At 40.8% G+C, this 15,929-nt stretch overlaps 1 protein-coding gene across 2 annotated transcripts in view; it reads left to right on the forward strand.

The window, feature by feature from the left end:
• The window catches only part of iars1 (isoleucyl-tRNA synthetase 1), a 56,379-nt gene that overhangs the window by 20,362 nt on the left and 20,088 nt on the right, over positions 1 to 15,929 (forward strand). For both annotated transcript variants that reach the window (XM_084349714.1, XM_084349715.1), the window contains exons 14-23: positions 2,972 to 3,098; positions 4,929 to 5,002; positions 6,812 to 7,006; positions 7,263 to 7,349; positions 8,344 to 8,427; positions 10,953 to 11,097; positions 12,439 to 12,559; positions 12,733 to 12,824; positions 13,700 to 13,777; positions 14,363 to 14,484. In XM_084349714.1, the coding sequence (XP_084205840.1) occupies positions 2,972 to 3,098; positions 4,929 to 5,002; positions 6,812 to 7,006; positions 7,263 to 7,349; positions 8,344 to 8,427; positions 10,953 to 11,097; positions 12,439 to 12,559; positions 12,733 to 12,824; positions 13,700 to 13,777; positions 14,363 to 14,484 (1,125 nt within the window). The remainder of the gene's footprint in view (positions 1 to 2,971; positions 3,099 to 4,928; positions 5,003 to 6,811; positions 7,007 to 7,262; positions 7,350 to 8,343; positions 8,428 to 10,952; positions 11,098 to 12,438; positions 12,560 to 12,732; positions 12,825 to 13,699; positions 13,778 to 14,362; positions 14,485 to 15,929) is intronic.

The following is a 15,929-nucleotide window of genomic DNA, read 5'->3' on the forward strand; positions in this document are numbered from 1 at the left end:
CCATTTTATCTCTACTGACACAGTGCAGTGTGTAGACTCGGGCTAAGTGTCTATTGAGAAATTTCAGACTGATTTCTCCAGATGTCTGTCAGTATGAATAAATTAAGGACAAAATTAATGAGTGCTCGCAAGGGGTGTTGGTCTCTTTTGAGGCTCAAAGTGCAAGAAGATAGGTCACTGGTGTCTGATCGCAGTATGTAGCTTCTTGGCCATAAGGGAGAAGGAAATGTCTCCTCCATTTCACTTTTCCTTGTCTTTGTCTTTTTCTCTGTCTCTTCGTGTCAAACTCGGCTGTTTCCTAAGCCACTGGAAATGCTCAGTAATCTGTGAAACAATGGGTCCTTGAGTTCAGAAAGTGGTCGACACATGTAGGCTTTTAATTCTAGCCAGCGCCTGTCAGTTGTGATGGCTGAAACAAATGTTACCATCAGATTTTATTAGCTGTTTGAAGCAGTTTCCAAAAGATTCTTAAATATGCATTCAAACTTCATGGCAACATACATATGTGCCTTATATAAGCCTTACATATCTACTCTTATATTTGCATCTTATTTGGTCTCTCCACCAGGGAGGTCATGTCTTCGCCCATGTCCATTTGTTTGCTTGTTGGTTGGTTAGTTGGTTTGTCAGCAGGATTACACAAAATTACAGAATGGATTTCCACGAAACTTGGATGGAGGATGGGTCTCGGCCCAGAAAGGACCCCATTAACTTTGGGTGTGGACACTGATAAAGGGACGTTTCCAGGAGTTTCTCATTCTCTCTAAATGTTGTGAGATAAGACATTTTTTAGTTTATTTAGGTGTCTGGTATCTATGAGTGAGTACAATTTGATACCGATTCTAATAAAAATTTTGATCTAGCGGATTCAAGTATACTGGATTAGACTTGATTGAGTTAAAGAAAACTGTTTGCCTTGGTGGAGGTATTTGCTTTTATGTGATTGTGTCCCTTACTTAAATTTCCTACCTGTAGTTTCTTTCTTTTATCCCCTTACGTACATGAGTTTCTGACTTTTAGCATTATAAGATAAGACTATTTAATTCTAACATAACCTTGTTTAGCTAACACACTTGGACAAGAAAGACAGAAATTAGATGTATGCTAAATCATTCATAATTTTAAACACTATGTCAAATGTTGGACTGAACAATGAGCCTTGCTGATAAGGACAGAGCTGCGAATGTTAGCCGCCACTCCGATACAGTATTTTCCAGAAGTGTCCACACTGCTTGAACATGTGGATAAATCCAAAGCTCAACAGACCTGCTATACGTAGTTACAGTGCTAAGCCAGGATTGGACGATCATGGCTTAGCACTGTTACTGTCTCTCTTTTTCTTCCCTTAGTTTTCCTCATTTTCTCACCTCCTTTACCTTCTTTCCATCACGCACATGCTCAGTTGGTCTCCACCCGACCACAACCTCTGTCCCTCTGTCTCCCTCTCGTATCCATCCCCAGTGTCTGACTTATAATAGAAGCCTGCACATATTAAATGGCTCTTCTGTGCGTCTCGAGCACAAGACAGCACACTTTAAATTCTACATTTAGCATGAAGCAAGAGAGGGAGGGTGACGGGTGGAGGTATGTTGGAGGGGGGTTGGTGAGCAGCAGGACAAAAAAAAAAAATCATTAAATTGATATATTAGGGGCCTAAATAGAAATGCCTCCTACAAATGGGAATTGATGAACTCGTTGCTTAGCGCGTGGATCCTGACGACGATTTATACCCCCCCTGCACTGTTCTCCTGAGCAGCGCAGCCCGGCATAGCGAGAGAAGGGACAGGAAAAATGAGAGAAAGAAGGGAGAGACTGTGAGATAGTGGATTAAAGCTAGAAATCGGTCGAGGCAAAAAAGGGTAAGGGGAGAGCAGAAAAGGGGTACAAAGGAGGAAGATGCCTTGAAGGGAGTGTTAACCTTTGCAGTGGAGCTTCATGAGGAGAGAGCAGTGCAGTTTATTTTTAGGGCTAAAATGAGCAAGAAGAGGAAAAGAAGGCAGCTTAATAAAGGCGTAATATCAGACATTATGACTAATGCTTGCTCTTTTTGCGCGGAAATGTATTAAGAGGGTATCCGCAGGTCCTGGTTCAGTTTTAAAAGCATCGAATTCACTTTCCTGAAAGGCTACAGACGGTACTGAAAAAATCTTTAAACCACAAAAGCCCTTAAAATGTTTCTCTTTCTCCCCATCGTCAGTAATGTTGGTTACATAATGTTTTCTTATTTTATGCAGACTTTAGGAAAATGTTACGCACCTCATAACTAAACGTGGGATCATCTTGACAGTGTCTCGACATGCAGGAAGCTCTTTATGTTTCGATAGACAGCAAACACTGTTACTACTGTTACCAACTCATAATAGGCCAGTATCGATTTTAGCAAAACTTTCAATGACTAAATCATTTTTAGCAGAATTTTCTTCGAATTGGTTAATCCATCCATCCATCCATTTTAGGTTGCGTATCAGTGTCCCAGTGGCATTAATTTGATTTGTTGTATATTGAGGAATGACTGTCACATACTGCTGGAAGTACTGAAGAAAGGTTATATAGTACGGCTGCAGCTAAACAGTATTTTCCAAAGACGTCAGAAAGCTGTCCTTAAATGTCTCGTTTGTCCACAACCCAAAGATAATCAGTTTCCTTTCATAGAGGAGTTAATAAATATGAATATATTCACATTTAAGAAGCGGGAATCAGAGAATTTGTACTTTTTAAAATTTCTAAATTGCTCAAAACAATGACTCAGTAATCGAAAATGTAATCGTTGACCATGAAACATTTAATTGTGGTTCAGTTGGATTGAAAAGGTCTTAATATAACCTTGAATTTATTGTGGTAAACTGCAGAAACCTTAATGGTTTCGAGAAGAATTGCTGGTTGTAAATAGCTGTTAAATGCAGCCTACATACAGACTTGATTGTCCTTGTGGTCGACCAGAACGCACATCATAATCTTTCTGTCTCCGCAGGGTTCCAGAGTTCGTGCGTGAGAAGCGTTTCGGGAACTGGCTGAGAGACGCGCGAGACTGGGCCATTTCCAGGAACCGTTACTGGGGCACGCCGATCCCTCTCTGGGTCAGCGATGACTATGAAGAGGTCAGGAAACACACAAAACGCACAAACAACGCGCTCGCTATGCTTTAATAGAGTACTTAATGCTTCTAATGTGTCTTTGTACTCGGCAGGGATCACACAATTTGTCTGTGTCATGACCAAATACCAAGACAGTTACTCTTCTCTCAGAGAGCCTTGGCAGCACTCACAAATCAATCTGGGCTAAGCGTGAGAGGGCATAATTGAAAAGTTGAACTCTCCATAACTCTCGCTTTTATTTACCATAGAAATGAGTATGGGGGGAAAAAGTCTTGTGTCTCTGCAAAGGCAGATTGGTCTGCTTCGAGGCTTCAGAAATCCAGCTCTTCACATAAATTGGCAGGGTAAAAATGTTTCTCGCTGACCTCTTTTTGACACACATAATTTAACATATCTGGCCCTTTTTCTGGTGTATGAGTAGAGGCTTGTGTAGGAGAGACTTTCTGGCATGGGCAGAGTGACGTGACCATGGTGTCGAACCAGAGAGTGTAGCGTGACTCCATGCTGCAGTCAAAGTCAGCTCCCCTCAGGCACCATTACCGAGTGCCTCCGTAAACTCAACACATGAATGATTCATTAATGTAAACAGCAAATAAACACAAACCAAAATGTGTTTGGACTCTCTTCATGTCGGTTAAGGCAACTTCAAAGGTCCTTGAGACAAACAGTGATCGAGGGGGAAAAGGAAGGAAGACGGGGAGAATAAGAGGAGGTGGAGGAGGGGGTCAGAATAAATCAGCTTGTGGAGAAAATGAGGAAGAGAAAGACTTAAGAAGGGGGAAAATGAGAGATGAAAAGAGGAGGAGGAGAATAAATGAAAGAGCAAAGAGAAGCAGACAGCGGAGAAGCCAGCCAAACTGTAAATGTTTGTCTGGTGGTGGATGTTCATTGCCAAACGCGGCTTGACTACATGAGGTGGACTGAACTGAATAGAGGTGTCAGAATTGGGTTGTTTGAGCGTTTGAAAAATGAAGTGTTGGTCCCCTGGCTGAAAGAGGGACAGCCAGCGACCTGCTTGCTGGAAATAGCATTGTGATCATTTCCAGAGCACTCGTGCTCCCTGGTGCCTCCCTCAGACACCCCTCAGCGGCATATCACACACACCCAAAACTAAAGCTGTGTGTCTGTCTGTGTGAGTGTGTTTCACAATATCTATCTCTCGGTGTCTTTTTCTTTTTGTTCAGTCTTCTCGCTGTCCCTTTTCTGTGTTTCTCTCATTCCGTCTTCTTTTTTTATATCTGACGCTGGTGTATCACGCTGTATCTGGGCCATGTTACCTGGTGCTGTGGTAAAACTAGAGCAGAGCCTACAGGTTAACTCTCTGAGGAGACCAGATAACACACTTTACCATACTTTCTAAGGTAAAGTTACACAGGAAGTGTGTTGAAGTAGGCCTACTTTTAACTTGTGTTCTACTGTGATAATTTATTACTAAAACGGGCATAAAAATACATCAGAATCATGAGGTTTAGTGCTGATAGTCCTTTGCAGATGCAATTCTTCTGTTAGGGTGAACTTCATAATTGAGTGAGTACAACTGCCTTTAATTCTTCTGGGTTTAAAGGAATAGTTTGACATTTTTTAAAATACACTTTCTTAAAGCTGCTGTAAGTGATATATTTTTATTACCATAAATGTGAAATAGCTCTATGTTCCAACAGTAATCACGGTACAGTGTATTTGATCGGTAAATCATGTCTTTCCTCCTTCTGCTCATGCAGTAAAACATTAATCATTTCAGCAATATTCAAGCAACTTGTTACTGTGAAAGCTGTTTTGTGATATCGCTCCTTCAAGCTGTGCTGTGCGTTTGTGTGTGTGTTTGTTGGTCAGGTGGTGTGTGTCGGGTCCATGGCTGAACTGGAGGAGCTGACCGGAGTCAAAGTAACTGATCTGCATCGGGAGAGGTGAGTCACTGATCAAACACAGAGATTATCAGCTACCTGAACATGTACTCAGGGGTGTGTTTCTGTTGTGATAGTGTGATTACCTCACATTCACACAGGTTGTTTGTGTGTGTGTGTGTACATGAGAGGAGTTTTTGATGTCGGTGTATGAATGTGTCCTCCGCCTCTTTTTCATGTGACCCGTCTGCCTGAACCAGACGGCTGTTGTGGAACACAGATCACTTTACTCTTCCGCTCTTCATCCGCTAATTACCTTTAATCACTTCCATGGGGTTGGCCATCTTTAATTAATGGGTGAGGGAGAGGTCGCCTTCGTCCTGCTCCTGTGTTTCGGTTGTACAGAACATGTTCCTGTGCAGGTCTGAAAGAGTGGAAAAGTAATGATTTGATGAAAATGATTCAAGCAATCTTTGAGATCAAAAAGAAACTAATTAAAGAGTAACTCATTAGCGACACAGCAGACATCTAAAAGCAGCTTTGAAAAGTGCTCTGATATGCAATCAGTTTGCAATTTGTAAGATGTGGCCAGAATTTAAGTTTAGGACACAAAAAATAGAAAAACACTAAAAAAGGAAATAAAAAATAACTAACATTATCAACAAAGTGTGAAGCAACAATAGCGTTGATATTATGTCAAAGACTTATTTGTATTGTGTTGCAGAGATGTATACTGAAGATGGCATGTTAGCATGAAGTTGGCAAAATGTCAAGAAATTAAATAATCACTTCTGTTTTCCTTACTAAAGAGAACAATAGGACCGTACACCTGCTGCTGTGTTCAGTCCCACAGTCTGCTTCCCTCTGAGGTCAGCACTGTCATGATGGCCTGCTAGTGGTCAATGACAATCATTTAACCAATTTGATGTATTTGACTTACTGGGAAAAATGGGCACAGGAAAAATATTCATACAAAGTCGTACGGATATCTAAGAGCTAAAGGCACAGACTGTTATCAGTTCGCATAATAAGGTGTGAAGTGTTCAGCTCCTAGAGATAATGGCTTGTCTGTATTGTAGGAAAGTGAACATTTGAGCAAAATCATATGCATAAAACGCCATAGAAATATATTAAACTACTCAAAATGTACTCGGCAGTGCACTTCTTCTGGAAAATTCCTGCTTCACACTCTCCCTTTCCTCAATAAGGCCCAGGAGCAGAGCTCTCAGGAGCAGCAGAGTACTGCGGCAGAGCTGCTTTAGTGGCCAACAACAGATTACTAAAGGTGTAATCTGCAATTTAAAAGCCTGAGTGCTAATAATTGGTAGTTGCTTGAGGGAAAAAGAAATGAAATGTGCTTAATCAACTGGATATACGATGTTGACATTTTTCATTTACTAACAATATGACTAAGATAACTTTCTATGTGGGTTTAATCTGCATTTAATGAGCACCTCAAAGAGGCTGACACTTTGCAGTGACTACTTTACCCCAGTATCATCTGTTTTCCTCAAGGTAAGCACTGAAGAAACAATGATATTGTTCATGGTCTGTATCTGAGCGAGTGTGTATATGGAGTAAATTAATCCATGTACTTGAAGCATAAAGCAATAACTGACCTTATTGTAGTGGGTGTCAGCACAACATGAGCACCGCTGTTCTTTTCTTAAACCTCGCTCCCAGCGATGAAACATTATGAAGTTGTTGTTCTGGACCACAGCCAAAAAGCCCTATAGACCCATGAATCCACAAAGTCTACAAATGTTTAAAAACAATAATAAAGCCCAAAACAAAAAAACAAAACTGGTCAAACTGTTATTGCTGCCATTTGTCTTCACAATTGTACCCGTTTTCTACACTTTCTCTACCCAGCATTGACAGTCTGACCATCCCGTCACGGTGTGGTAAGGGCGTCCTCCGGAGGGTCACAGAGGTGTTTGACTGCTGGTTCGAGAGCGGCAGCATGCCTTACGCCCAGTCTCACTACCCCTTCGAAAACAGAAAGGAGTTTGAAGACACTTTCCCCGCAGACTTCATCGCTGAAGGCATTGACCAGACGAGGGGATGGTAAGCTGTGGATGAATGGATAGATGGAAAGAGGTTGACAGATGAGGAATAGAGACACGGAGAGAGCAGAGCATGAATGGATGGATCAGGCAGATGAGCGTGTTCATAAAAGACTTACTAATCCAAGGATAGGTATTAAACAATGGCTGATTAAAAATGGATAGATTGAATTAGTAAATTTGATTTTCTCAAACCTCCTGCAGAGAAGGAATTAATCCAGTGTTTGTGTGTACTATCTTTTTGTATCCTGCTGTAGGTTCTACACCCTGCTGGTGCTCTCCACTGCGCTATTTGGCAAACCGCCCTTCAAGAATGTCATTGTTAACGGATTGGTACTCGCCAGGTGAGACCACTGATTTATCAACAAAACGCTCTTCTTCCTACGTCTTTAATTTGCAAATGAATTCATTGTCATTAAAGATTAAGGCTGCTATTATTCTAGATTTTTCTCATTGTCAACAAAAAATCAAAACCAACAATGTGTCTCTAGTGCAGTTTCCCTACACTCATTTGTGCCCATTCTTTCTCACAGTTAGTTAGACTTTATTGTCCCCGGAAAATCATTTTTTCACAGGACGATACATCAACATTACACAAAACAAACAAGTCTTCTAGTTCCTTCAGTGAGTTACACTGTTTAGGGCTGCTATGAAGGTATACGGACCAATATTCTTAGGCAAGATAAGAGGAGACAGAGAAATCTTCACAAACAGATGTCAAATACGTAGTTGTATTTAAAACAAAAGCTAAATAATTTTACTAAAGTAGTTTGTACTGAACATGAGTCAAACAGGAGTGAATGTTTCCTTTTTGCAGGATTGTTTTTAGCCGTCTCACCGGTGTGTTCTTAATAGTTTGTGAACAGCAGTGGAGGTCTGTGGATCCATTTTTGGTTTCCATCTTAAACAGGATTAGTTGAAAGGCAGCCTTATTCTTTCAGTCAGTTTCAAACATTTTTCCAAGCTATTTCTGGCAGACATTTTCTTTTTGGTCCGCCTCTCGTAATCCACCGTTTACCCTCCATTTTACTTCCATTTTTATATTCCATTACATCTCCTTTCTTTACCTGCCCATTCATCTCCTAGTTTTTCTTCCTTTTCTCATGATCAGTGTGGCTATGTGTGCTGTAACATTTAGCCCTTAGAGCTGCTCCACAATAGGGCTACTTGTCCTCAGCCCCGAGGTCTAAAAGCAGCACTGTGCTCACAGGCCTGCTGACCTGGAAGAACTAACTTGAATACCAAGTGCATGGTTTCTAACATGCACTTTTGTGCATGCGTGTATGTGTATGTGTATGTGTATGTGCATTAATGCCTTTGCCTGTCTCATTCCCGCAGCGATGGACAGAAGATGAGCAAGCGCAAGAAGAACTATCCAGATCCAGGACTGATAGTGCAGAACTATGGAGCTGATGCCCTCAGGTCAGAGCTGTGCTTGAATGAGTGTGTGTTTCTGCAGCATGAATGCCTGTGTGCCGGTGGCAGGATACTGTGTGTTAACCGGCCTTATGTTATTAGCAGGCACGGTTTTAAAAGGTTTGAATCACTATCCACGCTTAACTGGGCAACTTCTGAGTCCTACATACAGTACAAACACACACGCATACTGTACATCACATGCATACACATTGTTTCCCATCATACATTCGCTCCTTCGCCCTGAGCAGTGAGAGTGCCATAGCCATATGGCCTAATGAATAAAGCACTATGCAGTTGAGCCATATGCTCATATATAGACTGATGAAGAGTGAGCTGCTGAGATAAAGAGGGAGAGGCTCAGGCCTGTTTTGTCTATAAGGCTTCGATTTTCAACAGAATATGTCTCTTTTGTGCCTTAAAACTTTACTTACACGATACATACATGTGACTGCCATGACTCCACCTTTCATGTTACTCTGGATAGTAACTGAGCCAGTGAGAGAATCAAGTATAGCCTGTGAGGAAGCGTTGTGCCAAATGCCATTTTTTCTTTTTTTTGATTTGAGGATTTTTTGATCAAAGCTTTGAATGTCTGTCGGCATGTTTTATGATGTAATCACCCTAAAAAAAAAAATCCTTGAACAAAATCCTCATTTTGAATAATTCATCAGATTAAATGAGTGAGTCTTCTTGAAATTAAATCTACTGTCTTTAATGAATTCACATGAACCAAACTGGCATTTTCTTCAATATCTTTCTGCAGTCATTATCTGTATGAGAGAGATGACGTGCCAAGCGAACACAGACACATGATATGATCTTTTTGAGCAACAACTTCAGTAATTTTGATAAGCGTTCGATCCGAAATAGATATTTTTTTATTGTGTTTTCATTAATTTAATGAATTGTGCTGTCGATTGCTGCGTGATGGCCATGTGAATGCAGGTGCATGCCCCCCATTGTGCGCAGAAAGCAAGAAAGCAAACAGTTTTTTGACTGTGACAGTGAGAATTTTGTTTTTTGAAAGACTAAACGCCAATAAATATTGATTGAAGCGTAATATTTTGTTTGATTAAAAGCATGCTGTGAAGTTTGGAAATGATTACATCTACAGTCGTGGTCAAAGGTTTACATACACTTGCAAAGAACATGTATATCATGGCACTCTTTGTGATGGAACAAGTGGAAAAAAAACATTCATGAAGTGTGGTTCAATAATGAATTTATTATAGATCTTCTGAAAGTGTGACCAAACCTGCTGGGTCAATCAAATCGATCAAAAATTGATCGAAACGAGCTTTCACAAATCCTAAGGCAGTATTGGAGTGCAGCATTCAAATGTTGGTCAGAATTCGATTGTCGACGTTATGAATGAAGCTTTGAACTATTTGATACAGCTCTACTGTGAAGTCTTTTTAGTCAAACTGGGTGAAGTGACAGTCGTCTGTCTTCATGTCGGCTCATTTTAAGATGCCAGAAGAAAGTGTTTGATCAGCTGATGCTTCTGTCTATTCTACATTTTAAATTTACAGTTGCTGCTATTAAACTCACTCATGTCCTGTTGCAAGAAGTTGCATCATGTTGGCTTGCTTCCAGAGTCATCATTGAAACCTTTTCAGTCTACACTGTGTGTGATGCCTGCCACACATTATTATATTTCTGTGGATTATTCCGATATTTCTGTCGTTGTCCTGTCAACAGTGTGTTTGGCTTTAATGAAGAGAAGAGATTAGTTTGCACTGAGATGCTGTTGGTAAAATTAGGTTTTGGCCCAAAAATTTGTGCAGAACATATTCAAGGTAGACATTTAGCCCAATTGGTCAAGCTAATCCAGTGCAGATATGTTTGACAGCTGAATTGCTTTGCATTAAGAGAATGCAGCCTGCCTCACAGCCCTGCTTTAATGGTTTACCGTAAGTGTCCTGTGGATACTGAAATATGACCCAGATGCTTACAGTGTCTTGCATAATGGCTTGGGGCATCTATATCATTATTATAGAAATCATAAAAATTATTTGCTTCATTGCAGAAGGAGACAGGAGCTAAAACAGAGGCTGAATGCAGTACTGCTTCAATGGACAGTATGAGAAAACTGTTTTCTGAGCACTAAAGCATTTAAACCTATTCCAAGAGGAGCCTAAAATAAAAATATGAACATGAAAATGAGCATAATACATCTTCTTTAAGTTTAAACCAGCTGTCTAGGTGTAAACTTTGTTTTCCCACAACACTCTTGTCACAGCGCCTTGTACCATCTATACAGTGTATTTAAAATAACTTTGGTAAACAAGTAACTGGGGCAACACTGCCTGTTTTTTTTTTAGTTTTCAAAGTTTGTCCTCAGCACGAGCACAGATACTTCCTTCGCATCGGTCCACTTACACATACAGCAAACAGCCTCACCAACTCATACAGAACACATCCTATGTACACACTTGAGTTGTCACCTGTGTGAACACTGTATGCTCTCACTCACTCATAATCAGTCCTGCCACACTCACCAACTCCTTCACCATCTCTTTTTGTAGATTGTACCTCATCAACTCTCCCGTAGTGAGAGCAGAGAACCTGCGTTTCAAAGAGGAGGGCGTGCGAGACGTGTTGAAGGATGTCTTCCTGCCGTGGTATAATGCCTACCGCTTCCTGGTGCAGAACGTACAAAGGTTACAGAAGGTACATGTGTAATGCACAGAATAAAAGGTCATTACCTCCACAACTCCTCCAATGTTCCATTTTCTATTCCTGGTCTAAAAAAAAAAACAGCACTGCTTGATCGTACAGCAGTTATGATTATGAACCAATTATTATTGGGTAGCCATTGGTGCAAAAAGGAAATTGCTTGTTGCAAGTGCCATGAAATAATATAGTTATAGATGTAATAATGCCTTCCCCTTAAATCCCTGTCATTGGTTAACTGACGGCTGGATATTTGGCTACAAAACCATTTTTTCCAGATTGTGTCTGCACATTAAAACCATCCTGTGAGAGCAGTTTAAAAAAAGAAGCCAGAATGTTGCTTGAGCAGCAGAGAGCTCTTGCAGGGAAGTAAAACCTGCATATTAGATTGGCAAATGTAAACATGTCAGTGTTGCCACCAATGGACAAAGAAAGCAACATCTGCTGCAGCTACTTCAACCACCTGCAGGCAATCAGTGTTACAGGGGCAGTTAAAATTCAACTTGTGGCCTGTGCCAAATGTTGGCACTGCCATGTGGCCCAGAGGTTTAAGGCAGCGACCCTGAACTGCAACATGTCCCGTTTAACTCCAGTTTGAGACCTTTGTTGCATGTCGTTCCCGTATGCCTCAGCGCTCACTCTGTCATCTCTCTACTTTCAAGTCTGCAATAAAAAGGCATAAAGATACCCCCAATGATATTTTGAATATAATAAAACACAAGATGTTAGTTTTTGAAAACATGCTAAATGACCTGACTATTTATTTTCCTTTGTGAATGTTAATGACTTCTCTTAACATCAAACTATTTCAGGCAATTGGCCATCAGATGAGAAAGCCTAAGTGATAATCATCTATGGAAGCAGTCCCCTACTGTATATAATAACCAGTGTTGGGTAACGTTCCTTTTAAAAGTAACTCATTACGTTACAAGATTACTGCCATTAAAGATTAACATGTTACGTTACTGCGTTATCTACTGAGAAAAGTAACACGCTAGAGTACTTTAGAGTTACCAAAAATTAAGGTAAAGCCCCTGTGCGACTCATTGTGCATGTTGGTTATATTGTCCAGACAGCGTGTAGTTAACTGTACATGTACCTTTGAATGTATTGGCTCTACTGTAGCCTTCTTTGCCTGTAGATGGCTCTCATCAGCTTACTTTATGTACAGATCCAAACTGCTCCAACTTTGACTTATATTCTTGCTCATATGTGGTTTAGGCTTCAGCTGCTTCACATGAGAAGTAGTGTGTCCGATCAAATTGTCAGAGGGCTTAAAAATCTTGTGTTAATGCCTCGTCTGTTTTTGTGCGTGTTCATGTATTTATGTGTTGCTAGGAGGAGGATATTCAGTTCCTGTACAATGAAAACACGGCGAAGCAGAGTGACAACATCATGGACAAATGGATTCAGTCCTTCACACAGTCCCTCATCCAGTTCTTCAAGGCTGAGATGGACAGTGAGGCAGACACAAGCACACACTGTTCATTTTTTTCTTTCTTCTGTCTTCTTGATATGGACGGTGGTTGCAAATGAAACCACCTCATGTTTTAAAATCCATCCCATCTTGCAGTTTATTCATGTTGTTTCTATGTTCAGCGTAAACACACTGACGGCAGTTTCTTCTTGCAGCTTACCGTCTGTACACCGTCGTGCCTCGCCTGGTCAAGTTTGTGGACATGCTCACCAACTGGTACGTCAGGACCAACAGACGCCGCCTGAAGGTGAGATACCACCTCTGAATCAGTGCTTGCGATGTAACGAAGATGGAAGGTACAGGTTTGGGTGAAGTCCCTCAAGTGACGATTACTAGCAGAAGAATGAGCTGATAAGTCAAATGCATAATTATATGCACGAGTGAATATGTACAGATGATGCTTCCCTTTACGGTTTACATCCTGTATCCTTCTTTATGGTTGTTTTGCCTTAATTGTTGTTTTGTTTTTAACATTGCTAACGCTAATTGTCCCTGATGACATTATTGCACCAAAATAATCAACTTCACTGCAAATTTTAAGATTAGAAATTACCACAAGTATCTTTTTTAACATTAGAATCTCTAAAACAGGTCACATATCGACAGATATTGCACAATGTATGGGCTGATACCGATATATCTGTGATAGGCTAATCGTTCTCTACTTGTTATGGCAATATTTTTCATCATTTGGACGATAGCTCGTGTTCTTCCGCACGGCACGGATGCAGGCAGGAAATATGCCTCAAGGTAACAAAACAAATGTGGAGGAGACTTAACGTTACACAGAATGAGAGAAGGGCTCCGACCAGCCGAGACAAAATGAGGAGCTCGTTATGCCGCACGGACGTGGTTTGGGTATGAAAGTCTGACATGGAAAAGAGAACTGAAAATGTGCACACGATCTCTAAATAAAAGGAGAATGCAGTGAATGGAAAGAGTGACTCTCCATCATCTCCTCCATCTGTGGACATTTTACAGCGATCAGTTTGTGGCCCTCCTGTTCAACATTTGGTTGTTGTAGATTGGGGGATACACGCACTGGTGTCTGCTGGAGCACATTTATCTCTTCACTGTTTCACAAGGGGACTGACTGTATTGATGCATGTGTGAACTTTGCAGGGAGAGAGTGGCACAGAGGACTGCCTGTGGGCGCTGGAAACCCTCTTCAGCGTTCTGTTCTCCATGTGCAGGCTGATGGTGAGTCATACTGTCTGTGTGTGTGTGTGTGTGTGTGTGTGTGTGTGTGCCTGTGTGAGAGAGAATAGAGAGATTGTATGGGTGAAATTTCTTGTGGTTAGGTTTTACTTTTGCGCATGCAAAACACAAAGAAATAATGCTGGTATGAGAGAGGTGTGTGTGTGCTTGTGTGTGTGTGTGTGTGTGCTTGCATGGCGATGAATAATGCATGAGCAGTAGGAGTTTTTATTTATAACACATTGAAGATGGTTGCATGTGAGGCGAGAGGCACGCTAAGAGCCAGTTAGCCTAACCCAGATCAATACAGATCAGCTGTGAGCTACACAAATTAATTAGCTGTGGTTGAACGAGAAGAGAAATACATTAGAAGTAAACGCACTCCGGCACAACTCTGTATGAACTTTTGCACAATTTGAGGAGAAAAAAAGCAATAAAAATGTGTTTTAGATGCTGATTGAATTGCTCCTTCTGACTTTTAGACCTTTTATTGCAGAAAATGTAAATTAACTACAGCACAGTGCATTTAATAATCTTCTCTTCCTTTTTCTTTCATGTCCACTTGCTTTCTTCCCACCTTCCCTTCAGGCTCCCTTCACACCCTTCATTACAGAGATGATGTACCAAAATCTGCGTCACCTCATCGACCCCGCCTCTGTCGAAGAAAAGGATGCCAGCAGCATTCACTATCTCATGCTGCCCCAAGTCAGGTTGGAAAAACCCCTCAGTAATATTTATCTTTTTTATTTGTTTATTATTTTATTTATAAATGTATCAGTTCATTTGTTGACCAGAATGTGACCCTGTTTATATAAAAAGCAATTAAATACTAATTATTTCACTACATAGGATCACTCATTGGCAAAAGAGTGAGAGAGTTTTAGCTATCCATCCATCCATCCATCCATCCATCCTTAATGTGGCTGATGCAATAATGATAGTCGCTGCATCACCTCAGTACACGTGTTCAGTGTCCTCCAGGCGTTCCCCACATCTTTTACATATTCTCACTGAGAGGAGCCAGGCAGAATTCAAGGATGTGTACACTCTTTAAACAGAATTTAAAGTTCCCCACAGCATTTCCCACTGGAGGCCTGCTGCCTCACCTGAAATACAGGTTGCCTATGCTAACATCAGAGGAAATTATTGAAATATCTTAAGCTTTATGGGAAAAAAAACATGTCTAACTTGCATTTAATCCGGAAAGTAAATTGGTCAAGGATGGAGATCATCAAGATCCTTCTGAGTCAGCACACCCTTGGTATATATGCTTTGCGTTCAAGTCAAGTTAATTTTCATATTGCCTAAGGGGACTTTACAATCTGTACAATGTACGACAACCTCTGTCCTTAGACCCTCGATTCGAGGAAGCTCGATGAGCTTGACTTTCAAAATATTTCTTCATAATCACTCATGTAAAGCATACAAAGTTAATATGAACTGTTAAAAAAACTTAATACATTTGACTGCTGTGAGTATAAAGAAATTATGTGGGCTTGAATTTTAGTTCTTAAAAAGCTGTTCAAACCATGCACTAATTTCTTGAAGGAAGTCTCTTTCTTGAAGTCTTTTGTGGGGAAATCCACCTTTATTTGCCTCTTTTCTAGAACTGCAACAGCAAGTCTTTCTTTTTAACTAACTGAAACCTGATTTCGCAAAATGAACATAATCGAGGTCACTGAGTTTTAAAACTGCCGCTCTTACAACACAGTCATCCTGCAGCTCGCACAGCAAATCCCCCTCATGTTAGCCCCTTTTCTCACAGGATATCCACTGCTGATCCACAGCCTAATCAGTTTCAGCCAGAGTTCATGGCCTTACTTTACCCCGACCGTATCACACTCTGAACTCCTCAGAGTACAAGCTTTTGAAGGCTGAGAGTCCACAGTAGTTTCCAGATAGCTGTCAGGCTTCACAGCAGCTGCTGTTCTCTTGTCTCACCACTTTTTCTCCTCATTCCTGCTATGCAGTACTTTATCTTCCACCGCTCTGATTAAATTTTCCGTTTTGAGATTTTTTATTGTACGTGTTATTTTATGGGATCAATTGGTTCTGTAGAAAATCTGCGTAGAAGCTACTCAAAAGCAAATCTTTGTCGGCTTATGTCAACTGCAAGGTTTTTTGTTACTGGGTGATAAAACGTGATTTATACATG

The sequence above is a fragment of the Pagrus pagrus genome, assembly GCF_965226575.1.
Source record: "Pagrus pagrus genome assembly, chromosome: 3".
Lineage (NCBI taxonomy): Eukaryota > Metazoa > Chordata > Actinopteri > Spariformes > Sparidae > Pagrus > Pagrus pagrus.